We start from the raw sequence: 27,911 nt of genomic DNA, 5'->3' as shown, positions 1-27,911 counted from the left end.
AAAGGGACATTCTGCATAATGAGTGGGCCCTACTCTCTACTTTTGGTACTTTACAATTTGATACCAATACTTTTGTACTTTTACTCAAGTACATTTTTAATTCTGGTCTTTTACTTGTAACAGAGTGTTTCAACTTTTCTACTACTGCAGCATTGATACTTTTACTGAAGTAAAACATTTGAGTACTTTTCCCACCACTGTGCTATTGAACTTTTTGGCCGGTGTCAACTCTCGCGCGATGCCTTGACTTCCGGTCGGTATTTGGTTGCCTTGTTTTTGCGACACGCCGTCAGAAGAAACGCTCAGTGTGTCGATAAGCTGTGCTAGATGGCTAACGCTGTGCCAAGCAACATATTTTAACTATCTGTTTAATTGTTTTTTATTCTTCCTTTCTCTCCCGGACCATAGTAGTAGTGCTATGTCTTCGGGGATGACTGGACAAACACCGTAAGTTCCACCGCTTTATTTATTAAAGCTTCCACTGGTTTCTGGACGGGCGGGTTGAGAAAGCAACTCTGCAGTGAGCAGGGTTGCCATGTCCGCTTATTATAAGCGACGTTGGGCTTGTTTTTCTGTGAAGTTGCTTGTAAATATTGGTGGTTGCGTTTTTTTGGGCTTGTTTCTAAAGTGTAGTTTAAGTTATTTGGGCTTGTTTCCTAATGTTGTTTAAACAAGTGGTTCTCAAACATGTTCATGGCAAGGACCCTCCAATTTAATAATTATGTATTTTGTCCATCGACCCCCCCCCCCATTTAAAAATATTTTGTACCCATACAAGATTTTTAAACAAACCCCCCCCCCCCCCCTTGTGAGCTTGTAGTTCTGCTTTTATCAAATCATGTGGCCCATAGTTCGCTTCTTTTGGGCTTGTTTTCCTAGACCCCGGTTGCTTGTTTCTCTCACAGAATCTGGCAAGGATTGTGAGCTAACGTTAGCATCAAAAAGTTAGCCTCGCGCACCGCCAAGTCGTCAAACGTAAATATATGTACTCTGTCGGTTATCGCCGCGCGAGCCTTTCTCCGCCTGGACACTAATGACTTGCATTACATTACTACATTCATTCAACGGGTTAACTGAAAGGCTCGTGCGACGACATACAACGTGAAAATAAACGAGTGGTGCGTTTACTGCGTTAGAGTAGACGTGTAAGTACTCACATTTTGGACTTGAGTAATAGTACCACAATGTGGAAATACTCTTGTTACAAGTGAAAGTCCGGAATTCAAAATTTACTTGAGTAAAAAAAAGTACAATGGTATTCACATTTGGTGGTATTCACATTAAAATACACTTAAGTATTGAAAGTAAAAGTACTCATTTTGCAGAATGTCCCATTTCACAAGTTTCCTATCAAAAAAGATGTATGCATAGGGCTGAAGTGGATAATTCATGTTTTATAACTGTAACTGTATCTGTAACTAGTAACTAAAGTGTTCAAATAATTGTAGCGGAGTAAAAGTATAATATTTGGATCGGAGATGTGGTGGAGTAGAAAGAAAAAAAATATTGGGAATATTCAAGTAAAGTACCTCAAAATTGTAAGTTAATTACAGTACTTAAGTAAATGTACTTAGTTACTTTGCACGGCCACTGCGTATATTCAACGAAAGGCTCGTGCGACAACGTAAATAAACGAGTGGTGCGTTAGATTAGTAGACGAGGTTAACACGTTGGTTTATTAAAACACAACAACAACACACAGCTACTGTCTAAAACCACTTAAAAAAAACCTTTATACTTCAGTTAAATAGCGAAAATAGCCGCTCTAAATTAAGCTCGTGCGACTACATACTTTCATTGAATGTTTGCCTGTATTTGCTGAGCTCAGCTAGTATTTGCCTATTTATGACATGCGGAGAACAGGGACGCTATGCTATGGTCTATGTGGTTAAAGAGATAACGTACCGAGCTCGTGTAGTTTGGGCCGTTATAAAACTACCGTCAAAGCATTGGCACGGAATGCGTTGAAAGGCGACGTTGACCAGACTCACCCACCCAACAGCCAACACACACAGCTAGATCACCACCAGTTTAGTTTCTATGAATTGACTACAAAGAACCCCAATGGAAACGATAACAAGCCACAGTGCTTTTTTGGGTTTAAAATCCTCTTGACAGACCTTGTATTGAACTGTGCTTGTCTTTGCAAACTGTTAATTAAGTATTCAATCAATAATCAGCTGACGTTGCATTAGTCTCAACGCCAACAGTTTGCTAGCTTCACCAGGGGGTCATAAGAGTTAGAACAGAGGGGTCACCAAATGTTTGTGGTAGGAACCCCCCCTTAAGAAAAATGATTATCTAAAAATACACATTATGAACCCAACACATTAGCAAAGATGCTTAATGTGAAAAATGTGAAAAAATCCATTTACACAACACTCCTGATAGTGCTTTCAAACAAATCTAATGAATCATCAACGCTACATCGCCACACCTTTTTGGAGGCAACCCATAGCCATTTAAAAGCGAAACCTGTGGGTTTCTTATAAGCTAGTCTCAAATCTCTCAACGGTCCTCTGACATTGATGAGACAATCGGCTAAATATTGCGAGTTGGCTTTGAAAAAGCCTCTATGAAGTTGCATGGGTGGCTTTATCAAAAACATTCATGCGAGTCCTTGGCCTGAGAAAACGTTGAAGACCCCTAGGCTGTTAGTGTTTTGAAAAGTCGACGTGTCGATACTCTTCACACATGAATAAGCGAAGCGTCGCCCTTAAAATAATATGCAGATTGTTATTACATGATCAATAATGCCATTCTTGTATTCGTAGGTGCTTGAGCAGCCGGTGGGATAAACCTGCCCCGCCCAATCAGACAGTGGATGGCAGGCAGCAAGGCGGCGTTGGGACACCAGGAGCACCCAACAGCTCAGCGCCAGACTCTTTCATGTCTGCTGGGGAGAGGCCAGCACCTGAGGCTCAGGGAGGTGCTGCAATGGCCGCTGCAATGGCTGCCAAAATCAACGCCATGCTACATGCTAAAGGAAAACTATTTACCCCCCCACCATTACTTGCAAAGGTACTTAAGCCCAAAACAGACCTGAGACTGTACTTGGTATCCTTTTTTTTTCACTCTACACCAAATGACTCTTTTTGGCAAAGATAGCCGATCTACAAGCTCACAGCGTTGTGAGCTTGTAGATCTGCTATTTTTGGCGAACATTCCCCCAAGAATATGGATGCTGAGGTTCAAGTGGTTAATTTGTAGTATACCTTTTTTTTATATATGGTGTCCAGTGTGATAATATTATTTGTTGTCATTTCATGTGTGCCCTTTCAGGCCCCTCCAAGTATGGCCATGTCCTCTTCTACAGAAGAAACCGTGGTCACAGAAGTAGACATCAATGATGTACCAATGAACAGTAGGGACCTGCTCACGAAAGGCAAAACACAGGAGGAGGTAAATGGAAGAAATGCTTAATATGTATTTAAATGTACCCAACATTGTTTGTGGTGCACAAACTACAATAATGTCCAAGTATTCTTGTCCTTATTTAAACATGGTCTAGGACGGTTGCTGAAATGTAAATCTCTTTTATCATCTTGGTGAAGCCCTTGATGTGTGTGTACATAATTTTGTCATGCCTTCTTTCCAGATCCGCCAAGTCAGTGGCGCAGTAGTCTCAACAAAAGGTCATTACATGTCTGACACACAGAAGGGGAAAGGAGGGTATGTACTATTTGCTGTAAACTTGACTAAAAACCTATTTGCTACATCATTTTGAGCACTTGTAGTTTTAGAACAAAAAGGGATGCACGCACATCTCCATAAAAATGTGCAGGTGCTGGACTCAAAAATACACACCATAGAAAGAAGAGGAAGTCCGCACACAAGTGCGGACTTCCTCTTCTTGCTACACTTGTAGTTTTACCCAGACTGTACTTATTTACATACTGTACCTTGTTAATTTATTTTTATGATTAGAACTAATTAGGAAGTTCCATTTATTGTCCCACAATAAAAAATAAAAAAGGGAATGTAATAAGTATGTAATGTAAATGTATTCTTTTAATCATCTTTGAAAACATCAGCAGAATTCTGGGCTGGCTGTGCGTTGTTGTCCATGTGGTATTTGTGTTTTATGTATTTATCTTGTCTTTAGCGAAAGGCCTTTATATTTACATGTCCAGGGAAAGAACCAGGAGCAGGTCAATAGTAAGTCTCTTCACTTCTCTTTATTCACCTCCTGTGCATTTCTACATGTATGTTTTTACAGTATTGTTAAGTGTTCTTAACATTTCAGTACATTTAACAAATTATTTGTAATAAAGTTTTTTGTTTCAAAATGATTTCACAGTTAATTTGCATTAAAACTGTTAAGTAGAAATATATTTATTTTTGTTATATTTTCTGGCCCTATACTTATTTAATCAATTCAATATTAGACCGTGGGGTATACTAATTGTAACGGTATTTTTTATTTTTTTTGTCACTTACATTTTTATTAGATTTTTCACACACACATACAACATATAAAAATAAAATAAAAACACAATGGGGGACTGACCTCGTCATAAGTAAAAACAAAAGATCAACAAGGAAACGCATATCAATTCAATTCAGTCATGACTGTAATATCACACAAGGGCTTGAATTCTTTTTGGGGTTTGCCCCCACACCCTGTTAGGAGGGTTTAGGGGTCACGGAGGGTTTTACCCCGTGTTTGGAAGTCACATTTTTGTCCTGTTTCTTTTATATGTGGAGACCCTTCGAACAAGAACGGTACAAGACAACTGAAAAAATTGAAGTCACATTATAATTCAGATAAAGAGGGGGATTTTGAAAAGCAAATTAATGATAAAGAGGGGATGTAAAGTATAATGAGAGGAAGACTAGATAAAGAACCAGACGATATACCTAGGCTCCCCCAGAGAGTGAGGGAAAAATAATATAAACAAAATAGTAACGGTAGGTTTTAGAAGAAATTTAGAATTGTATTTGAATTTCTTAGAATTTGTATTATGACCATAATGTAATAGAATATTGTAAAATATGAGGGAAGGTATTTATTGTCATACACGTACACATGCATACAAGTTAAATACATTTTATGCCTCTGTTAATTCAAAATATGGGGTTGTAGTAGGCTAATACATTAAAGCCATGTATGGCAGACCTAAAAGCCATGCATGCTGTTGCCAATTCCCTTTATTATTAGAAAGTGGCTTTACTTTCAACTACCAACCCCACTGCTATCAAGAGTTATTGCAGAGTCAGTGTAGCTGCTTGTAGCCAAACAGTGTTTCTTGTTTGCAACATCAGAGGCTGTGCTGAGGATAAAGGAGATCATCTCGGAGGATGTGCTGAGGATGTCGGCCGCATCAGGAGGGCAGCACGTCCCTGTGATTCCCCCTCTCACACTCTACCCCCAACCTCCTCGTCCTGCGAATCCAACACAGATGACACGGTCCAGCAACAACTCATCATCAGGCCACCGACCTGCAGCTCCACATTCAGGGGTAGGCAGCATAGACATATAAAGGTAGACGCCTCCTCTGGCTCTGAAGCGTCGGCATCTCGGACGCACTTCCGCTTCCTCTATGCTTGTGGGGGGCAAGCTGGAAACTTCCGTGTGCGTCACAGAAGGGGGCGTTCGGTAGGCCAATCAGAGGCAGGTGGGGTGGGTCTTTTCTTAAGAGGCAGCCGCGCAGCAACTAGTCAGTTAGACGCGCTGTGATTGGCCAGTAGTTAACGTGATGTGATTGGTCAGTAGTCAAACAGCCCTGCGGAAGAGCCTTGTATTGAGAGACCAGTCGTTACAATGAACTGCAGAGGCCAATGAGGTATCTAGGTTTCTATATCTATGGTAGGCAGAGCAGCCACAGCATCCATGATCAACTTCACCCTACAGCTAACAATTAAGCCGCTTTTCCATCACAGCATAAGCACGACACTGTCCAGTACAGTCCAGAACCGCACCGCACCGCTTCAAAATGTCTTGCGTTTCCATTGCACAAAAGTCCCCACTCGCAAAATCCCCACCCTCCCCTCCCCTCCCGAAGGAAATCAACGCCCCTTTCTTTAACACACCAACTTAGCCTCAGGCTACAGGGTTAGCCTAAATGCTAGCGTGCTTCCTCAGAGCTAGTTTGGCTCTTAAGTTATTATTTGGCCATGTTCACCCTGACTTTAATCTTCGCTATTGTTGGGAAGACCTGTGTGGTGTTTAAACACGTTGCCATCACTTATATAAAAAACATTATTAGCGTGTATCGTCGCACATTCATTGTTGCCAGGTTTAGCAGAAAAAAATAAGCAATCAGGTCTATGAAAACAATCCCAAAAGAAGCGACTATCTACGGCTATTTGAAAATAGCAGATCTACAAACTCACAACGCGTAGCGATGCGACGCATTGTGAGTGTGTGCATCTGCTATTTAAAAAAAAATATATACATATATAATGTTGACAAATACATATTAATTTGGGGGTCCTTGACATGAAAATGTTTAAGAACCACTGGTTTCAACAACACATGAAACAAGCCCCAAATAATCAACTACATTTTAGAAACAAGCAGTGGTGGAAAAAGTACTCTAATGTTTTACTTAAGTAAAAGTATCAATACTGCAATGTAGAAGCACTCTACAAGTGAAAGTCTGGAATTACTTGAGTAAAAGTACAAAAACTATTGGTATCAAAATGTACTTAAGGTACCAAAAGTAAGTACTAAAATGTTTGAAAATAGCAGATCTACAATGATGCGATGCGTTGTGAGCTTGTAGATCGGCTATTTTCAAATAGCCTAGGTATAAAATAGGGCTTAATGTATGTTTTATAATGTAATCATTTATATCTGAAAAGTAACTAGTAACTAGTAACTAATACGTTTTCAGATAATTGTAGTGGAGTAAAAGTACTACCAATATTTACAAGCAACTTTACAGAAAAATAAGCCCAATGTTGCTTATAATAAGTGGACATGGCAACACTGCTACCGTAGTGTTTACATTTTACAGACACCTGAGTGGACAGACACAGCTGTGAGCCGACCAATCAGCTTTATCACAGCTTTAGCCCCGCTTAGCCCAGCTCAGACCTACCCAAGACTGGGTACTTTTTAGGCACCAGTTTAGTACCACTTACACACCACTCTACCCACTTCATTGTAGTGGAAACCGTCGCTGTGGTGGGCGGTGTGGGGTGGGGCTAGGTAAGTCCATGTATATGGAAAGCCGCCTTTAGTGGCGCTTCAGCTGTGGTTTCATGGACAATGTCATGTTTCTACAGAAAAGCAACAGTGGGATGTTTGTATACAATGTAGCAGATGAGCAAAATACGTGATTTTTAAAGATAGACATTTATTGATCCTGTGGGGGAAATTCAGTTGCCAATGGCAGTGCAGCAAAAAAGAGATGCAGCTAAGGGTAGCAACAAGATACTAAGAGTAATAATACAAATGCAAAGCCTAAAAAAAAAAGGTAGCAACATAATACTGGGACTAGAAAAGGATTACCAGAGACAAGGTTACTACAAACGGTGGGGTCTTGTCTGGCCCTTCACACATGGCCTATATATGTACAGTAAAAATGGTATCAATAGAGTATCAATACAATTTGCAGTATCGGTAAAAATACAGTATCATTCACAAAAATCGGTATAATACAGTAATTTCATATAAGTGTTAAGGCCAAAAGCCAAAACCCCAGAGTTATTGGTCTATAGACTGTAGGACTGCAACTATCTATTATTTTCTATTAAGGGATTTATTTCCTTGGCCCACGAACAAGACGGACCCTCTTCTAGACGGCTCACCCCCTAGTTGCCATGCCATTAAAAGACCCAGATTAAGTTGCAGAGAGAACATACACACTTGGATTTCTGCTTCTTCCAACAGGGGCATTTTCAAGCCTTTATTGATATATATTGATAGTGATAGAGCGGAGAGAGACAGGAAATGGCAGGAGAGAGAGATGGGGGAAGGAGCCGCTTTAAACGCCAAACTGTAAATTCAAGTCATATTGATGTCACTTTTTTTCCTTGTCTTTCAGAGTTTTGTGCACACAAAGATATTTGTCGGGTTGGACCAGGCATTGCCCTCGTTCAATGTGAATGAGAAGGTTGAAGGTCCAGGCGGTACATACCTGGGTCACATCCAGACAGAGACGGGGGCTCGAGTCTTCCTCAGGGGAAAGACTTCCGGCTACATTGAACAAGCATCAAGACGAGAGTCCTTTGAGCCGCTTTATGTATACATTAGGTAATGTGCATTTGAGATTGCTCAATGTTGGACTAGCCATTGGACTATAAAGCATTTTCTCTCCTGTTAACTGCTTTCCCCCCCCCCCAAGTCTAATGGTCACTTGTTTGTTAACAGCCACCCAAATGCAGCTGGATTGGAGTCGGCAAAGAAACTCACAGAGAGTTTGCTGGAAACTGTAAGTTGATATTTTCTTGCAGCCAAATAAGGTTGTGGAATTCATCTGACCTGCATTACAATCTGATAGGAGGTACAAGAAGGTGAAACTACTGAGTTGTGTAGTTGTCACCGATACCCACCTCCAAGAGCATACATGGTAGCGTGAACCACTTCATCTCCAGAGATACGTTTGAGAGTGATCTGCACCTACCGACAATGTTAACTGTTCCATGTACGTCACATCCTTGTGTCTAATCCTAAACGTTTCGCCTCCCCTCGTTTCCCCAGGTAAGAGCTGAACACTCCCGTATGGTGTCCATCTACACGGCTACGGGCTCCACCCAATGTAAGTATCTCTTTACACCTGTTAAACAGGCAAGCTCAACAGGCTGACCCCAATATCAGATACTAGCTACGTAAATGCATTCTTCTTGTGGTAATAAATTCTCTCCTGACGTCTTTAGTCACTCAACAATAGGTTGGAATAAGTAGGTCAAGGGTTTTTCAAAAAGCCCAGAGTATTGCCTCAGTATTAGACGTGCTATTAACTCCATGTTCTATACTTTCATTTCAGCATACGCAGCTGGATTTCAACCTAATAGCAATTACTCTAACCAGGGATCCTGGTATAACTACTCAGCGAATGGGTATGCTGGCAGCTATTCAGCGTACCCAGGAGCCGGGGGTTATTGGAGTAATGCAAATGGTCCCCCAAGTCATTCTAACCTGTCGACAAACCCTCAATCTTCTCAGGCAATGGTTCAGTATCCTGTGGTGTGTCCTCGGAAACCACACCCATATCTGGTCCAGGTAAGAGTTTGACACGTTAAAGATAATGCTATATGTCCAGAATTATGTGGACACCTGACCCATCACACCTAATATGAGCTTCTTGGACATCCCATTTAAAAACTATGGGCATTAGCCCATTAAGACCTGAAGCCGATTCTACAAATGTCTTCTAAATCCCAACAGTTTTCTGAAAAAAACGTATGTTTCTATATCAGTGGTGCTCAAACTTTTTCATGTGAAGGACCCCCAAAATGTATTTGGGCGCCGACCCCCATCTCAAAATGTTTTGTTCCAGGGACCCCTAGAAGCAAAGATTTGAGTTAAAAATGTTCGCTTTAAAATAATATATACCGGTATTCAAAGATTTGCACACATTTTCAAGATTTTTCAAAAATAGCAGATCTACAAGCTCGTAGCGCGGCACTCGATGCCGCGCTATGAGCTTGTAGATCTGCTATTTTTGAATAGCCAAAGTGTAAAATAATGCTTTTTTTTAATCTCAAGTCTAAAAGTGACACAGATGCGTCCCAGGTCTTAATGGGTTAATAAAGAGTTCTGGGAAGGCTTTCCACAAGTTTTTGGAGTGTATCTGGGAATGCATTCTTTTGCTCGAAAAGAGGATTTGTGATGTCAGGCACTGATGTCGGATAAGAACGCCTGGCTCCCAATAAGCATTCCAATTCACCCCCAAAGGTTGTTAAGTGGGGTTAAAGTCAGGGCTCTGTGCAGTCCTCTTGAGTTCCTTCACAACAAACCCGTCAAACCATGTCTTAATGGACCTCGTTTTCTTTTGCACAGATATGCAGTCATGCTGGAACAGTAGAGAGCCTTCCCCAAACTGTCGCCACAAAGCTGCATGCACCAAATTGACTAAAATATCTTTTGTAACCTGTAGTATTAAGACAAGTAAGACGCGCGAACGCGGTAAGCGAACGCAAAAATCTGCGTTAAAAGGAGCATCTTAGAAAAATACAAATTCACAAAAAAAAAACTCGGAATGTTTTTGAAAAATTCAACAAAGTGTTTGAAGTGCCTGTTTCACCCACTTCCGGGGGGCGGAGCCAAAATCCGAGCCCGATGTATTTGTTCGTAGACCCCCACTTAGGGGGGGTAGAAAAAGTTTGGGAGCGATTCGGGCACTTTTCATTTAACATGGGGTTTCAATGGGGAGTTTTTAGGAGCCTTCTCCGGGGCGTGGCTTCCGGGGGAAGGGGCGGGCTTAAACGCAACCTTGACAGGTGTGTTCAGTTTTCAAAGACCTTTCATTTGATGTATGGTACGTCTAAATTGGACATTTACTTATCTCAGAGGAGCTGCACACAGGCAGTGCACACAGAGACACAGACGGAGACACAACCCATGCAGAGTTACATAGTAAGCTCCACTTGGTCGGAGGCGCGGCTTCGCCGCGCCTCCTCCCGCGTTCGCAATAACACTTCACTGGAACTCAGGGGCCTAGGCCAAACCCTGAAAAACAGACCCAGGCCATTATCCACCAACTCAGTAAATTAGTAGGGGTGTCCACATACCTTTGGACATATGGCCTACATGACTGCGACCTCAATTTATTACAGTTGATCTTTTCTTAATACTAGGGCTGTTGCGGTGGGGGAATCTTTGCACTGGTAAAATCCAAGTTTTGCTATAACGGCTATTGCATACAGCTGGCATGGAGCACATCTCCTTTCAATACACTCCCATGTTAATCAATGAGTGTACGGATGCACATTGGAAAGCAGGCTCGCAGAGAAGTCTCGACTTCACCCATTTTCAGCCCATCTTCATATAATTGGTCCTCACTAATGCTCATGATAAAATGGTACCATTTCTTTCTACGCTGTGTCTCATAGGAGGGCTATGGACACTTTAGAAACCCGCCTACCAGTGACATCATGATTAGGCAGGTTTCCATTTTTTTATTTGTATTAACGTGAGCACAATTGCTTCTTTTAGGATTAGAGTTGTTCCGATACCAGTATCGGAAAAGCTGCCGACACTGCCTAAAATGCTGGTATCGGCGAGTATATCAGTCTAATTATGTTATTTACAGTCATCAATTATTTTGTATTTTGAATGCATTTTTGGTTCCATTTGTACACTCTCAGAGGAACCCAGATGGTCCCTGGACTCCACTTTGAGAACCACTGTCCTAGATTTGTTTAAATTACACGATCGGTACTCTGTATCGACCGTTGCGCAAAGTTATGGGTATCGGGAAGAAAGAAATGGTATCGGTATATCTCTATATAGGATGCTAACTTTCCAGCAATAGAAAGCCTGCAGTTTCTATTGGAACTTGGATTCCCCATCAATGATGTCACTGGTAGGCAGGTTTCTGAACTGTCCACATAATAATGAGCATTAGTGAGGACCAATTTTATGAAGATGGGTTGAAAATAATTGAAGTTGTACTTTAAGTCTGTTTTACATAAAAAGTTTTTTTTCTACTGTTTTTGTAGCGTCATGCAACCAAAATGGCTGCTCAACATCCGTATATATATCCGTGTTACTGTCATTGATCACATCACATATGGTGTTGCATATGCAAATTTATACATTCAATATATATGTCAGTTTTGGGGTTTAAATGTGCTGCACTGAACAGAAAATAAAAATGCATTAAGGACCATTTCATCAATGCATAATTACATATCATTGTTTATCTACAGCATCGGCCATATATTGTACATAAAGAAAATGTTCCTGTTAATGGCTTAATTTTTTGTTTGTAATTAATTTGTTTGGGGGGGGCTTATCGGCTCACTCAGATTTCGATGTAGGTTTTATTTTCTCCTTAAAATGTTACCAACCATGCCTGAATGGTTGATATTGTGTTTGCTAAACATCTTTGCAGTCATGGATGTTTGACTTTTGTTTGTAAACCAATCTGTTTTTCAGGGACTGTTTTAAGCTAGACTTATATTATCATTGCATTCTAATGCAAGTATGGATTGATTTGATAAGTTTGACCAAAAATAAAGGCACCCTAAAATTCACTGAGTTGGATTGCCGATCTCAAGCAGGTTTCAAGTCTCTCGTACTGTACTGAAATGAATGGAATCCTATGCAGTGTTTCCTCTATGTACCTGAAATGTGTAGAAGAGAGGTCAATTCACACCTGTGAGCATAGCATATAAAGGAGACACTTTGTATTTAGCTGATGATGTCAGCACTTGGCACAACGTCCACAAGCATCAGGTAGATGTCAACAATGAAGCAAGCAATGTTAGACGGATTCAGGATTAGTATTCGCCGAAGTGAAACTCCTGCAACTTAAAGTCCTTATCGAACGGTGACGTTGCAGAAAATGCAACGATTTGATAGGATTACGCCTTTCCTGTGAAATATACAACATTTGGAAGATCTGTCTTGATCATTCCACATGTACCACCATGAGTCTGTGACATGCAAGAGCTGTCAACCTCAAAGACAACTGCCAGATTACCTCAGAGATATTAATTTATTAAATTATTTGGATAGGATTTCCTTCTAGATAACAATAAATATAAGTTATTTTATCATTACCTCCACTAGACCAGGAGGAGGTTATGTTTTTTGCCCCTGTCTGTCTCTTTGTGTATCTGCGCAGCTAATCTTGCAAATTGACTGACCGATAGCTGTCAAATTTTGCATGCACACTAACCAAGGAAGACACTCCTCTCTTTCATATGGTCTTTCATATTCATGGTGGCGCTTTGCAAGTACATAAGAAAACTCTTCAAATTCACCCCAGTTGCTACAACTCCATCTAGGGGAAAACACTGCAATGGCTTCCTTGAAAATAAAACAAACTAATGCGTTGGAAAATGTTCCACTGCAATGTCAAGTTTACCCCAGTAGTATGGGATAAACACACCAGACCACTGTTCTAGTTCCTATGGCTCACATACTATCAGTAAAGATGCCCACCGTGACAAGCCTATTCAACACACAAATTGTGGTTAGTTTTGCTGCTGAAAAGCCCAATACAAAATCCATGCAACATCTTCTCTTCTCAAGGATCCTGGGAACAGCGGCACTGCGGCGCCTGAAGAACCCTCACCAAGCACCCCTGAGTCAGGAAGTCCCAAGCGTCATTTTCAAGAGGAGGCTGGGGAAGAGCAGGTGAGCAGACTCTTGAACTTATGCAACACATACAGTTCTCTTTACTCTACAGTATGATTATGCGCTCTTCATAGCCGATGGTTAATTTTTGATCTTTTCTTAATTTAGCTCACTAGTAGCCTGTCCGAGCCCGCTGCTAAAGAGAAGTCTCCACCTCCAGCCACCAGAATGGCAGAGGATAAAGGAACAGAAAGGTTGGTTTATACATTTCATCACCTTTTCGAGTGCATATCTTCATCTCTTTGTGTTACAGATACCCTTAATGCTACTCTGTCCTCTTTTAGGGTGCTAATGCCTCCACCGCCGCGTCCCATAATGCCTCCGCCGCCACCTCCCGCCATGATGCCCGCCGCCGCACGCAAAAGGCCGAGAGAGACCGCCCTGCCGGTGACGGAATGTCCAGCCGGGCAGCCCAGCAGCGCCGCACTGATGGGTATGTACCCATCTTGCACTTTCTAACCCTGAGTTGACAGTCATTCTCCTCAGTGGTGTTTTGTGTCTGTGTGTGTGTGTGTGTGTGTGTGTGTGTGTGTGTGTGAATTGGCCTCTCCGCCTATGGAGGAATGGGAGAGAGTAATGGAGACCTGTTTGAATCCCCCCAACTGATAGAACCCTCTAACATGTCTCTTCCTGTATATGTTCTTTGTCTTTCCCTTGTTTTCTCTCTCAACATGTGTCTCTGGACCTGCCTGTTATGGATGTGTGCTCTGCTGCCGTTTCATTTGATATCTCCCCCCGGCTGTGGATCAACTCAAAACCACCGCTAACATGGGGCTCCACAATGGGTTTCTTTTTTTTGTTTTTCCTCTTTTTTGCCCCCCCTCCCTCCCCTCTCTCTCTTTGCCCTCCTACCTTTCTCTTGAATCTCCCCTTCTTTCTGCTTTTCTCTCGTCTCTCCATTTGATTGTGCCCTCAGGTGTGCAGGAGGAGGTCTGTGAGAAGAAGTCTAAAGTGGGCGCGGCGTTTTCAGGTTTGGTGTCCTACGGAGGAGATTCCTCCGATGAAGAGGAGGAGAGGACACGCAGCAGTAAGAGCGCTAACTCATAACCCCCCAACCTTCAACACCCCCCTATCCCACCCTACCTGTGATCAGGCCATTCACAGCCCACGGCCTAAAGCTCTTCTGTGTACATCACAGCGCCCAAACCCACAGGACCACAAATACAATTGACACATTTTCAGTCAGGCAATTTTTTATTTTAATTTGCAAAGCATATTTTATCCATAAATGAGCCCAATTTCACTTGCTTTGTGCCAGTTGCTGATGATATAAATATATACATATTGTAAGTTTCAGTGGAAGTTTTTTCTTATCTTGGAAAATGGTGTATGCCTGTTCCCATGGAATACTCGACTGTAATAAAGAAAGTGGTAAAATCCTTTGTTGTCCTTAATCCTTCAATTTTAAATTGAACATGGATAATACAAGGACCATACCAGCATCAATACATGTCATTTGCTAACCACGGTTGTGCATTTAATAAGACTTTTCATATCAAGCCAAATGCAACAATAACATAACCACATGACCTACTGTCTCAAGCAAGTGTCAAGTTTCTAGAAATAAGATGTGCATACATGCCATACTGAAATAAAATGAAACCGCAGTATGCTTTGAAAAATGGTCATGTCGTAATGTCAAGTATAACTGTGAGTTGTAGACAATAGGCAAAAAATGCCAAACCACCAGTATGGTTATTTGCATGTCATTTTTGTAATGATAAACATTTTGTTTTAAAAACTAGCCATGGGTTTGTGTGTAGAACATATTCAAAAATCCAAAATAATGATCAAATCCATGGTATCAGATATGTGTGTACTCGGGAGCTTCTATACCATTGTGTACAGTGAGGGCTCCTGGGTTGTCCATGGCAAAGCAGGGGTGAACATGCTGCTGGAAATGACCGTGGAAGGTGTAGAGATGTTGCTCCAGATCCACATTGTAGAAGGACAGTGTACCCCTGTTGTAGTCCAGTGCCACCCCTATGCGCACTGGGTTTACTGTGATCCTTAAGTCAGGGCTCCAGCCATTGTGCAGGAACTCATACTTGTGCCTGAGGAAAGTGAAACAAGTATTAGTTACCCAAGTAAATTATTCAAACCTTTTGAATCGTTTGATATATAATGGTTAAAATGAAGTATGAAGCATCATCCAAGTCAGAATAAAGTTCCATATCGTCACTGTGGGGCAGAAACCAGCCAAATCAATTTCTCAGCTTTTTTTTTTTTTCATAAATCAATGCTATTGAACACCCTTTACGTCTGTGTTGGTTAAAACAAATATTGAACCAATGAAAAGTATTAAAGCGCACAGAGCAGCTGCTGCAGAGCGGAAGATAAACAAACTTAAACGAGGCAAGGTTTTTCCCCGTAGTCTGTTTAAAAGTAACTGCAGTGTACCTGTTTATCAAACTTATCACTGACGCTAATGTTATGAAAACTATTAATTCTAAAATCTAGTGTTTTCTGAGGAAAGGAAAAAAATCGCTAGTTCTACTGAAACTGCAACTCCGTTGTGAACCTCTCTTTGCAGAAGTTATTGTAATATTTAAATTCCTGCTTATTATTGTAGGCCTACATGAGCAGTGTCATGAAGCATCAGGGCATTAATTCACGCATTGTGAACTTGTGATGCATTGTGAGCTTGGAGATCCATTGTCAGCTGTTCTGATCAATGATGGACAAAAACTCCACTTGAGCTGGATTTTGGTAAAGTAGTGATAATATAATGACGCATGCAAGTATCTGACAATATATAAAGTCACAATACCAACTTTGATGGGCAGTATTGCTTTGTTAAAAAAAAATAAAAAAATCTTAATTTCCCGAAAATTTGAACATTTTGGAGTTGGTTTTGCCCAACAGCAGAGATATCTGAACTTAATAAAATTGGGTGTCTCTCATTTATGTGTTTGTGTGTGCCAACATGGACAGTTAACATTCCAATGAAGCACGTCCACAATTAATGTTATTTTATAACCACCTACTGCATTTACTGTCTGCTGTGAAAATGGCCCAATGCTGGTATAGACAACTGAATTGTCAGCTCCTGACACGATTTCATGTTGCTGTGGATTTAGGAAAATAAGTGTGTATTGTCTACGTAGGCTATCCATAAGAATGCAAAGTGCATTCATGGCACGCGTTAGTGAATGGTCTGCTTAAGTGACAGTCCAAATGTCCAACTGGTCTGTGCCAAGAATTGAGTTGCTATGGAAACGGTGATGGAAGTCATGGATGCACCACTATCGGCATTTGCTATGAATACCTCCAACAGGCTTAGTTATGCACAAAGAAGTGGCACAACAATTCTTGCTTAGGAAAGGATTTTCCTTTTCTTCTATAAAATACCCTCTTGGCCTATTTTTCCAGATACTGTATGAGTAGTCCCTGTGAGACCATCACAGTATACTAACTTGTATCAGACTAACTAAAAAAAGAAATGACATAGTGTCTACTCGGTCTGTCAGATACTGTGAAAATGATGTAGTTGAGTCTTCCTCCTTTGGCCAGTACAAAAACCAGGAGAAACGAATCGGAGCATCAAGGCATGATGGCAATACATAATAAAATAGCATTAAAAGCAAGCTGGTACCTGGATGGAGTTAGAATATGCCTCATACACCAAGATGTGTTGTTTGCCCCTACATATGAGTTCCGGTGGGTGTCTTCATATGCAACTCCAATCCTGTACTCCGCCTCATCGTCCACCTCTACCTCCCAGTAATGTCTGCCTCGTACTGGTATAAGATCCCCCAGCACAGCAACACACCTACGCACATGCATGTGACACGTGTATGCATGTTAATTTGGCAGTGGTGGAAAAGTACTCAAATGTTTTACTTAAGTAAAAGTATCAATACTGCAATGTAGAAGTACTCTGTTACAAGCAAAAGTACGGAATAAAAAATGTACTTGAGTAAAAGTACAAAAGCATTGGTATCTAAATGTACTTAAAGTACCAAAAGTAAAAGTACTAAAATGTTTGAAAATAGCAGATCTACAAGCTCACAACGTGTCGCATCGCGACGCGTTGTGAGCTTGTAGATCGGCTATTTTCAAATAGCCTAGGTATAAACTAGGGATAAAGTGGTTAATGTATGTTTTATAATGTAATATATTTCTATCTGGAAAGTAACTAGTAACTAAGTTTTCAAATAATTGTAGTGGAGTAAAAGTACAATATTTGCCTCTGAGATGTAGTGGAGTAGAAGTAAAAGTATAGACAATTGGAAATACTCCGGTAAAGTAAAAGTACAAATATTTTTTACTTAAGTACAGTACTTGAGTAAATGTACTTAGCTACTTTACACCACTGTAATTTGGTACTATGGACACTAAACATATGGTCATTGTTAACAGTGTACGTTCAACAGGCGTAGCAGGTCATTAAATCCAAGATCCTATGTATATACATATTAAGGACACGCTATTAGCAATGTGATTCTTTCACCTGGCAAACGTGTTATCGTCAAAGGCCATGGCACTTATGGGCAGCTCTTCATCTCCATAAAACATGGTGAAACCATCTTCAGAGATGGACAGGCAGGGGTGGGCAGTATCCTCCAGAAGATGGAAGAATGTACCTGCATGAGGGCCAGACAGACAGACACCCATTGACTGTAGTTAGTGATCCACCTGCATGTCATACAGTAGGTGCTATTACACAGGCTGATCCGACTTGCTTCTCACCTGTTGTGGAGACGGTAAAAGCTTCGCTCCTGTCACTAGGCCCACCGATATTGACAGCTCTAACAGAGATGAGGTAGCGTCTTCCTGTCTGCAGTTGGATCTGACACTGACAGGTAGGCACGGCCACTATTGACCTGAGAGATCAGACCAATTCCAAAAATAATGTTAACAGGGTACAGCTCACTTCTTCTTCAATGGACTAAGGCACAAATAGATGGCAATCTTTTGTCTTGGAATTTAACATTGTTATAATTACTTGCATGTTGTGGGACAAGAGGAGTGAATGTCATTCAAAAACGATTCAATGCACCTCATTCATTCATGCAATTCCGAACGTTTTTAGTTCTAGTTAAAAATAGATGATCTCAATATAATTATGCTTGGCTTATTTTTTTTCCGGTTCACACTGAAATGACCAATGAAACATCACCGCAAATGATAGGACAATATTGCAGTGGAGATCAACACTGCTGTAGGAGGGTGAGACTAATAATAGCTTTTCTAGGACACACACACACACTGTCGTGAATCAGCAGCTCTACAACCATGGGACCCCCTCAAAAGTCCCAGGCAAGCACTATAACAGAGGCTTGTTTATGGATGTATTGAAAGCAAAAGTCTTAGTTACGGGCTGGCACACAGAGGAGACATAGAGTATCATGGGACGCAGCCTCGTCTACTGTAGCTTGAAGCATAGCAGATTAAATGGGTCATCTCTGATTAGGGTTACTATTTATGTAAGTGAAAACAACATCATGGAAACTTGTAAAGAAAATCAGCATGACAAAGACACATTTACATAGTTTAGTTTCCGAGGCATGAAGTCAAGTCAGTTTTCGTGATGCAATGCGATAAGAAAAAAACATATTATGTAATGTACAGTAGGTGTGTGTTGGATGGGGCCATTCTTACTCTGTTATACCACTCTGCCCACCATCTGTACCCATCTCAGTGAGTTCCACGGTGTAGGAGTCGACAGGGTTGGTGTTTCCTGACTCCCAGCGAATCAGAGCAGCCTCTGGGCAGCTGGTACACTGCCTCTGCTTGATCTCAGGGGGAGAGGGCACTATAGCAAAAAGCACCGGGAATTTGGGGGGGGGGGTCAATACCGTCACAGGTCCATTTGGTTCCATTTGTACACTCAGAGTTAAAAGCCATTCAATCCGGGTACGCGTCTCTTGTCATTTTAGATTTCTTTGGTTATTCAAAAATAGCAGACATAGAAGCACGATTTTGAAAAATTGTGAAAATCTTTGAATAGATATTTTTTAAAGCGAACATTTGTAACTAAAATCTTTGCTTCTGGGGGTCCCTGGAACAAAATATTTTACAAATATAAAAAAATATATTTATTTAAAGATTTGCACAAATTTTCACGTTTTTTCAAAAAAATAACAGATCTACAAGCTCATGTGCCGCGCTATGAGCTTGTATATCTGCTCTTTTTGAATAGCCGAAGAAATCTAAAATGACAGAGATGCGTCCCCGGATTGAATGGGTAAAATCAATACTAAGGAGAATGACAGGAAAGTTGAAGATAATAATACATTTGAAACACTGCAAAGAAGTTTGAGGGCGTAAAATGCAAATATATTACCCGTCATGTACAGGGCCTTTTCACTCGCTGGACTGATGCCCGTAGTGTTGGTAGCTGTCACCCAGAGCTCATACTGAGCATTGGGGAGCAGATCTGTCACAGTGCAGTGGGTCTCTTTTACCTTTGTTTTGCACACTTAAAAAAGGGACAAAGACCATATAGTGTTAATGTACGATTTCCTCTCCCTCGTGTAAATACAATTTCAACATTTAAGTGTGACAGTGTCATGTTATCATTGCAGCAGAACTGTTGCATTATTCCTGCCCTGTACCATCTGGTCCACAGGTGATGTCTGCGGGTGAATCCTCCAGTACGGGTCTGTAGTACAGTTCATAGTACTCCACTGTGTCGTCGGAAAACAGGCTCCAGCACACACGCAAGGATGTCTGCGTGGCAGAGTTGGGGATCTGGGGATTGATTACTGGTGCGTTTGGGGCTAGAATCGCATCCGAACAAAAAGAAAAGAAAAGAAAAACAAAAACATTTCAATCGCCAATCAACTGTATAATTAACATCAGTCACACCACACCAGCACAGTAAACAGTGTTTTGAAACAGCAGGGTGATACGTTGTTATGGCAGTTAATTATAGTGCTGCTGTCAATTTGAGACAATAGGCTTAATAAATATTTATTTCCTGTTTAATTTGTTTCTCATTTCTATGGAGATTCTTTATGGAATAATCTACACAATGCGTTCTAAAATGTTTATGCATTCTTGCAGAACATGGAACTTTCATGACTTTGAAAATGCACGCACGCACACGCACACGCACGCACACACACACACACACACACACACACACACACACACACACACACACACACACACACACACACACACACACACACACACACACACACACACACACACACACACACACACACACACACACACACACACACACACACACACACACACAGGATTGTTGATCAGGGACAGACAAGAGAGATTCTTTGCTTCAGGAGCTGGAAGGCAACAGTGTCCCTGTGCTGACAAGCCTCACTCATTCATTCATTGACACAATAGAGATCGCTACATAATTAAACACACAAATAAAGTAAATTGCTAGTCATTGTTCTCTAGGCAACCACAGATGTATCTCTAAAGTAAACTGTAATAATTATGTTCCCTCAAACCTATAACCACAACCCCTAACCCCTAACCCCAAGTATAACCCTAAACTGAAGGAAGCACTGAAGTCTAACCCAAACCATTCCCTAAACTGAAGGAACACAGGGCTGAGAGGGAACATGTGGCTGACCACATTATATAAACATAATGGATGGAGTCTGTGGCGCACAATCCCCTTTAAGTGGAACAATTATCTTTTACCATCATGCTTGACACAGAAAGAATAGCCCAGTGACTGGTTTATTAAAAGCTCAATCATGAGTCAGAATCAGATTCTTGGAAGGTGCACCAAGAAATAGTCCAATTTCTTTGAATGTTAAGCTAGGAAAGCAAAGCCGTAATGGTGTTAAGTGGGTTGACGACGATTCTCTGCCGCTTTAGAGAAGCTGAGATATATACCGTATTAGTGGGAGAATGTATCTTTTGTCTAGAGTCTGGGAGAAACCACTGAACCTTCTGGGCATAAAGCTTAATGTGGTATGAAGACAACTGGTTGAACTGAAAGGTTGTTATTGTCATGTTCAATATTATTGTTTGTCTATTGTTCAAAAATCTTAGTTATCTGACAATTATTGTTGTTGAATGCTGTACATAACTCTATGCAACTTAGATCAGCTGAATGCTGTATGTACCAAATTATTGCGTCTAAAGATCTGAGCTGTACAGTATGTGTTAAAAAAAAAGAAAAAGAAAAAAACTTCAATAAAATCCACCAAAGTGCAAATTGTTCTCTTTCTCCAGACTTTCCAAGTGTTTGTTAAAAAGCTATAACAACAACAATAGCCATCCCAAAAAAAGGATCATAATTCAGAAATATTAAATTGATGCCAAAAGAGCATGTCTACATAGCCTGCTGTAACTGGGACTTCATTCCAGTCTTGTTTTTTAACTCTCTAATTGTTTCCACCCAGTTTTAGCACCAAATGCTGGGAGATTGTCCTCAGAAGCGTTTTAGGAGACTGACTTGTGAGTCAAAGTGAGTCTATAGTTGTGCAAGGTATGTGTGCAATGGAGGATAATCATGGACATCAGACCTGGAACAATGTTGATGGAGTCCATCATGGTTTTGACGTCTGATAGGTCTGCCAGTGTAGTGGTGAACTCAGTTGATGTGTGCACTTTAAGTTCAGTCTCCTCTTTAGCAAACTCCTCAATTCTGATGACAGAAAACAAATTGAATGAGATTTAACGCATGAAGACATTAACAATAGATGGATTAGTCAAAGGGAATAACAATGTTATTTTTGAAACTACGTGCAGGGATTGTGTGGAAACGCGTGCAATGAAAGACTTTGTTATTTGTGTGCAAGACGGCGTCACATCATATCGCAGTGTCATGCCATATCATGCATAACCTCTGAAAAACATGAAACCAAATTACCTGTTGATGGTGGGAGTAACTGCCTGTCAACAAAGTTCAAAACACAGCAATTCAAAAACACTTAAACAAAGATAAAATAAACAACCATATATACATTATAGCATTAAACATGTTGACTGTAATATCAACATCATTATTTTTCTGGACTTTGTGAAGAGGCCGGGCTTCACTAAAACTGACCTTGAGAAAGAGTCTCTTGTCTTGGGTCCTGTAGATCTCCTGGGCAGCCTCGATTAGCTCCTTTGAAACATCGAGTGCCCGGCCACAGTCCAGCAGTTGTTTGTACAGGGCTTCCAGCTTTCTCTTCTTTTCCTCCTCTAGCCCGGCCGCCCTCTCATCATAGCGTTGAGATAAAGTCTGCAGCACATCGTTATAATGCTGCTCCAAGTGCTGCTCCTGACGGCCAAAGTTCTCCTGCAACATAACAAGAGGAACAGTGGTGGAAAGTAACTAAGTACATTTACTCAAGTACGTATTTGTACTTTACTTGAGTATTTCCAATTTCCGATTTTTTACTTCTACTCCACTACATCTCAGAGGCACATATTGTACTTTCACTCCACTACAATTATTTGAAAACTTTAGTTACTTGTTACTTTGCAGATATAAATTATTACATTATAAAACATACATTAACCAATTTAGCCCTATTTTATACCTAGGCTTTGAAAATAGACGATCTACAAGCTCACCGACCGGCTTGTAGATCTGGTATTTTCAAACATTTTAGTACTTTAACTTTTGGTACTTTAAGTACATTTTGATGCCAATACTTTTGTACTTTTACTCAAGTAAATTTTGAATTCCGGACTTTTACATTACACTACTTAAGTAAAACATCTGAGTACTTTTTCCACCACTGGTGTTTGGGGGAGAGACTGTGTTTTACTGTTTTGCCAAGTTGCTACTCAGCTGCAAAGAGATAGAGAGTAATAGATGACAATTCAAGAAAGACATTGTGTGGGCTGTGGCAGCTCTAGGGCTCAGACCTACAGCGGCACACACACAGAGAAGGAACACAGCAGTCAACAACACTTGGCTACTGATATAACCGAGTTACCCAAAAGAATAACTTTGCCCCATGGTGCAAACACAAAGAAAGCAGCAATAAATAGTCGATAACTGACAGGATAAATAGTATATAGTATATATCAGACCAAATCCTGCTTTCTTCAAAAACTAAATTATAAACATTTCTCTGAGCAAGGGTTTTTACATAACATTTATTATTGTGATTGGAATAGGATAAGTTTCATCCCTGATGTGAAAGTTCATACTAGTTCATACTAAAACTAAGCATGGGCTAGCTATGGCTAAGAGAACAAACTCTTAATCTGATTGGTTAAAGTTTAGGTCCTTAAAGGACAACTTCGTTTTTTTTACAACAAGGGTTATTTTATTAGTTTGTAATGATAATAATTAAAATATGAGTGTTAAATCATGTAATGCTTTGGATCAAATGCCCCGCCCCCCAGTTAAAAATCACTAAATCATAAAAAAACGATTACAAAGCATTACATGATTTTTTTTTTACACTCATATTTTAATTTTTATCATTACAAACTAATAAAATAACCCTTGTTGTAAAAAAAACAAAGTTGTCCTTTAAGAAATAAATGTACACATCTGAATAAGAAGGAACATTTTGACATTTATTTAGCCACCAGACAACAGAGAACGTCAACGATCCTTTTTAAGTTTTGTAAATAATAAAGTCCTTGAATGCAAATTGTAACTACCATGTACCACCTTGTGTTTACAAAGGGCTCTGAAAATGTTACCTTCATTAACTCCTCTTGGTTGAGGTTGTAAGTTGCTATTACTGCAAAGGTTGTTGTAGTCATTGATGTTTATTGTGCCATTCCGGGGTGGGGGGTGGGTTGTTTTCTGTCTTTTTGTTTTCTATTGTCTTTTTTTCTTGTCTTGCTGTATAAAATGTAAAATGGATGGATGTACATTGTACTCTGTCAATAAACAAATCTTTAAAAAAAACAAAAAACAAAGGGCTCTGAAACAGTCACTGACACAGAGCAGAAATGTTAACCTGTTTTAATCATCATTTTTGCGATGATTTCCGAAATGAATTGAATTCATCTGATTGTACGGTATAATTGCCCAGCATTTAAGTATGCGGGCCTGTTCGTTACAAGTGAACGTCAAGCTCTAATTTTGGCACAATAACAGCCGACTGTGCGGTACTGTGTAGAGTGTGCCACTCAGCAACCTTTTCCACACCTTTCACCCAACTGATCTCCCTATAGTCTGTCTGTAGTAGTCAGCGTGGAGGCCGCTTTAGACACATCATTGTACTGCAGTGGTGGAAGAAGTACTCACAATATTTTACTTAAGTAAAAAAGTATCAATACTGCAAGTTAAAAATGTATTAAAAATATTTTGAAAATAGCCGATCTACAAGCTCACAATGTGTCGCATCGCGACACATTGTGAGCTTATAGATCTGCTATTTTCAAATCACCGAAATATATATATAGGGCTGAAGTGGTTAGTGTGTTTTGTAATAATAATCTAAATCTACAAAGTAACTAGTAACTAAAGTTTTCATATATTGTAGCGGAGTAAAAGTACAATGTTTACAAAATTGTAAATACTGAAGAAAGTAAAAAATACCTCAAAATTGTACTTTAAATACAGTACTTCAGTACATGTACTTAGTTACTTTACACCACTGTTGTACTGTAACTTTGCACAGGCTGAGTCACTAGTACCTCTTCATTTATAAGGCCATGCTGAGACAGCACAGCTCCCATACATATTCATTACCCTGCAATACAATTACAATTATCGCTTACATTCTCAGTTCTCAAAATTGTGTAAATTACCCTGCCAAAAAAAAGCCTTCCAGTTGTCTCATTGGCCTAGAATGAGCTTCAAAGAGCTTTGAAATTGCAGGATCTTGTTTCACTAAAACAAATTTAAAGCTAGGGTTAAAGTCATGGAGGAAAATTAAATGCAGGCCTGCAAATGTTTTGAGCCTTAAAGGGATAGTTCACCCCCAAAATGACTTGTTTTCTATCAATTACACACCCCATGGAGCCTTGAATCCATGGACATGTTTTTGTTTTTGTCGCATTCCTGAGCCAATAATTTGATGACCGGTGGCGGCTCCGGTAGGAGACTCAAAGAGTCTCCTTTGAGTCTCCTACCGGAGACATTAGCATCTTTCCGTCGTTCATAAAATTATTAGCTTAGGGGCAAAAACAAAAAAATCTCCATGAATTCAAGGCTTCATGGGGTGTGTAATGATAGAAATTGATAAAAAATATGTAATTTTTTTGGGTGAACTAGCCCTTTAAGTGGTAACATTGTTAGAAAACATAATCTCCCCTCCCCACGCTGGGCAAGACCTGGGATGTTGCTTGTCTAGGAAGTTGACAACCGGAAATGGTTGAATTTGGCGGAGGTACTGCCCAAGGAAATGACGTTGATGCTTTACAAATCTGTTAACATTCCCCGTGAATGAAACGAGTGTTGTGATTGGTCAAAAAATATTGTTTCCGGGGGAAACGGAAATCCTGTCCACTCAGGACTTCCTAGACACTCGCTGCTTTAGGTCGTGACCAGGCTCTTCTCTTCGCAGATGAGTGAGCCTGGGACCGAGGCTACCCCTCCCAGACTTTCCGCCAGGTGGAGATAATAATCTTGGCCTGACTGACATCGATGTGTAACTTGATGAGGCTTTTCTTATCATTGTTTAATTGAGGCCTAATCTGAACTAATTTAATGCTGCTTATTTTTGCCAGATATCTAATTTCAATTACACTAACTAACCTGGTTAAATAAAGGTTGTAAAACTGTAGTGTAGGCAGGTGTGTAAACACGTAAGTCATTCATGGCTATTAGTACACTGTCAGAACACAGTCACAGTTGGAAAGTGTGTGCATATGAACAAATTATGAGATTTCTATAGTTTCAATGTCCAGCCACCAGCCCTTATTCACTTGTGCAAGCTGAAAGAAAAACTCACTAACTGACTTGTGTCTGTACCTCCACAGTGAGAAAGATCTCCTCCAGATGACCTGCAAAGATCTCCATCTCGACGACCTTCTCCTGCAGCTTGCTTCTGGTGGTCTCAATCTGAAAGCAGAAACAACGACAGACCACTCAGTTCATGTGGTGCTCTCGACTTGAATCGGACCACTTTTTCAACACGGTGTTTGATGGAATGGGATATGGTGCAACATTCATGAACCATTTAAAACCAGGAAAGCATCTGTGTCATTTACTCATTTTAGATGTTAGTGTCAATAATAGCAGATATACAAGCTCACAGCTGCGAGCTTGTATATCTGCTATTTTTGAATATTTTTTATAGATTTTTCACATGGAATCAATCAAATGTGCATTTCAAGCAGTACAAAATCAACGCTTTTTTTATTTATTGAAAAATCTTGAAAGTGTTTGAAAAATCTTGAATAATTTTGAATTACTTAATAACTATTTTAGTGGCCACAGGCTATGACTAGACCCCCAACGGACTGTCAACAACGTCATCCCCCCCCCATACCTCATGAGGTTCTTGATCGTCAAACACACTGTTGTCCCCATCTTCAGCCCCAGTGGGGGATGGGGAGTCCTCGCAAGGCTCAAAGTGCAAAGACTCATTGGTGTCGATGGAAAAACGCTGGTAAGTGGACAAGTTGGGTTGGTTCTGCTTCCTTGCACCGTCCGGCATCACACCAGAAGGGTCCATGTTGTGGCTGTCCTCGTGGTCCTCTCCATCCTCTGTGATCACATCCAGCCTGCCTCCTCTGGGGTTATCAAACACCTCCATCACAGCCAAGAGTCACTGCAGGGAGTAAATGTTTGAAATGCATTAATAACATTAAAAAGAAAAAAACATGCAGTAGGCAATTGAGACACTCTTATTTCACCTGACAGTCATTTATTTAATGACCAATCATAGTATGTTGAGGAAAAAAAAGTGCACCAAGCAACTTGCACAGAATTAGATACACACAAGTTACACAAGCACAAGATGTCACTACTTTTCCCATTATTAACCCAACATATTCAGCTACAGTAAAGCAGTCTTTTTCATTTAATTGTACACACTTAATAACAGAGAGATGGTCAATTTACCTGGACGATGAATCACTTATTCAGTCTGTTTTTAATATCCATTGCAAATGCAGAGTAAGGGCGGTGGTAGTTTTCGTACAGGCCAACTTTACAAGTGTCAGACAGTCAGAGCAAGGAGAGCCACACACACAGTACTGTGACAAGAATAGACTGGCAGCTCAAATGACACAAATATTCAGTGGTGGAAAAAGTACTCACATTTTTTACCTAAGTAAAAGTATCAATACTGCAATGTAGAAATACTCTGTTACAAGTAAAAGTCCGGAATTCAAAATTTACTTGAGTAGAAGTACAAAAGTATTGGCATCAAAATGTACTTAAAGTACCGAAAGTAGAAAGTACTCATTATGCAGAAATTCACAACTTTTCAAATTAAATATATAAAAAAAATATTTTCAAATAATGTATATAGGGCTGAAGTGGTAATGTATGTTTTGTAATAATAATCAAAAGTAACTAGTTAAAGTTTTGTAATTGTAGTGGAGTAAAAGTACAATATTTGCCTCTGAGATGTAGTGGAGTAGAAGTAAAAGTAATGAAAATCGGTAGTACTCCAGTATAAAAAGTAAAAAATACTGAAAAGTGTAATTAAGTACTGTAACAGTACTTGAGTAAATTTACTTAGTTACTTTACACCACTGAGCACAGAGGGACGTCAGACCTGACTTGAATAAATGCGACACAATATGCGTTATAACGTTTTTCATTTTGACACAGTCAACATTACTATCCTTATCATTGTCTTTGCTA

The 27,911-nt window shown here is 40.2% G+C and overlaps 2 protein-coding genes across 4 annotated transcripts; one reads left to right on the top strand and one right to left on the bottom strand.

Moving 5' to 3' along the window:
* The first annotated feature begins 294 nt into the window (after nucleotides 1-294).
* On the top strand, nucleotides 295-14,637 carry LOC308090755 (KH homology domain-containing protein 4-like). The gene is made up of 14 exons (XM_080436019.1): nucleotides 295-447; nucleotides 2,775-3,021; nucleotides 3,283-3,402; nucleotides 3,599-3,672; nucleotides 4,106-4,158; nucleotides 5,266-5,462; nucleotides 7,995-8,203; nucleotides 8,321-8,381; nucleotides 8,651-8,708; nucleotides 8,937-9,172; nucleotides 13,154-13,258; nucleotides 13,367-13,452; nucleotides 13,543-13,691; nucleotides 14,175-14,637. Exons 1-14 carry the CDS (start codon nucleotides 419-421, stop codon nucleotides 14,303-14,305), a joined length of 1,755 nt encoding a protein of 584 aa, XP_080292145.1. The 5' UTR covers nucleotides 295-418; the 3' UTR covers nucleotides 14,306-14,637.
* A 117-nt stretch (nucleotides 14,638-14,754) lies between these two features.
* Nucleotides 14,755-27,852, bottom strand: fsd2 (fibronectin type III and SPRY domain containing 2). 3 transcript variants are annotated; one of them, XM_080435993.1, is made up of 14 exons: nucleotides 27,791-27,852; nucleotides 27,162-27,295; nucleotides 26,587-26,877; nucleotides 26,055-26,156; nucleotides 22,242-22,475; nucleotides 22,062-22,084; nucleotides 21,715-21,836; nucleotides 19,819-19,983; nucleotides 19,548-19,682; nucleotides 18,863-19,016; nucleotides 17,951-18,084; nucleotides 17,712-17,844; nucleotides 16,854-17,030; nucleotides 14,755-15,312 (listed from the first exon to the last, which is right to left on the bottom strand). In XM_080435993.1, exons 3-14 carry the CDS (start codon nucleotides 26,851-26,853, stop codon nucleotides 15,063-15,065), a joined length of 1,896 nt encoding a protein of 631 aa, XP_080292119.1. In that variant the 5' UTR covers nucleotides 26,854-26,877; nucleotides 27,162-27,295; nucleotides 27,791-27,852; the 3' UTR covers nucleotides 14,755-15,062. The 3 variants fall into 3 exon arrangements, with proteins under 3 accessions (XP_080292119.1, XP_080292120.1, XP_080292121.1); XM_080435994.1 differs by having other exon boundaries at nucleotides 26,587-26,868; XM_080435995.1 differs by having other exon boundaries at nucleotides 26,067-26,156; nucleotides 27,791-27,850.
* Between the last annotated feature and the right edge of the window lie 59 nt (nucleotides 27,853-27,911).

Source organism: Gymnoscopelus braueri, assembly GCF_963280865.1.
Source record: "Gymnoscopelus braueri genome assembly, chromosome: 1".
Taxonomy (NCBI): domain Eukaryota; kingdom Metazoa; phylum Chordata; class Actinopteri; order Myctophiformes; family Myctophidae; genus Gymnoscopelus; species Gymnoscopelus braueri.
The sequence above is the reverse complement of the archived record's forward strand: the minus strand, read 5'-3'. Positions and strand labels throughout refer to the sequence as shown.

What these genes read in the sequence shown, in the direction of transcription:
- fsd2 (XM_080435993.1), bottom strand. Translation starts at nt 26,853, where the DNA reads ATGGAGGTGTTTGATAACCCCAGAGGAGGCAGGCTGGATGTGATCACA. An exon ending in ACAAGAGACTCTTTCTCAAG is followed by an intron (nt 22,085 to 22,241) that starts GTCAGTTTTAGT and finishes CTTTGTTGACAG; the next exon opens with GCAGTTACTCCCACCATCAA. An exon ending in GACGATAACACGTTTGCCAG is followed by an intron (nt 17,031 to 17,711) that starts GTGAAAGAATCA and finishes GCATGTGCGTAG; the next exon opens with GTGTGTTGCTGTGCTGGGGG.
- LOC308090755 (XM_080436019.1), top strand. Translation starts at nt 419, where the DNA reads ATGTCTTCGGGGATGACTGGACAAACACC. An exon ending in CACACCCATATCTGGTCCAG is followed by an intron (nt 9,173 to 13,153) that starts GTAAGAGTTTGA and finishes TCTCTTCTCAAG; the next exon opens with GATCCTGGGAACAGCGGCAC. An exon ending in CAGCAGCGCCGCACTGATGG is followed by an intron (nt 13,692 to 14,174) that starts GTATGTACCCAT and finishes TTGTGCCCTCAG; the next exon opens with GTGTGCAGGAGGAGGTCTGT.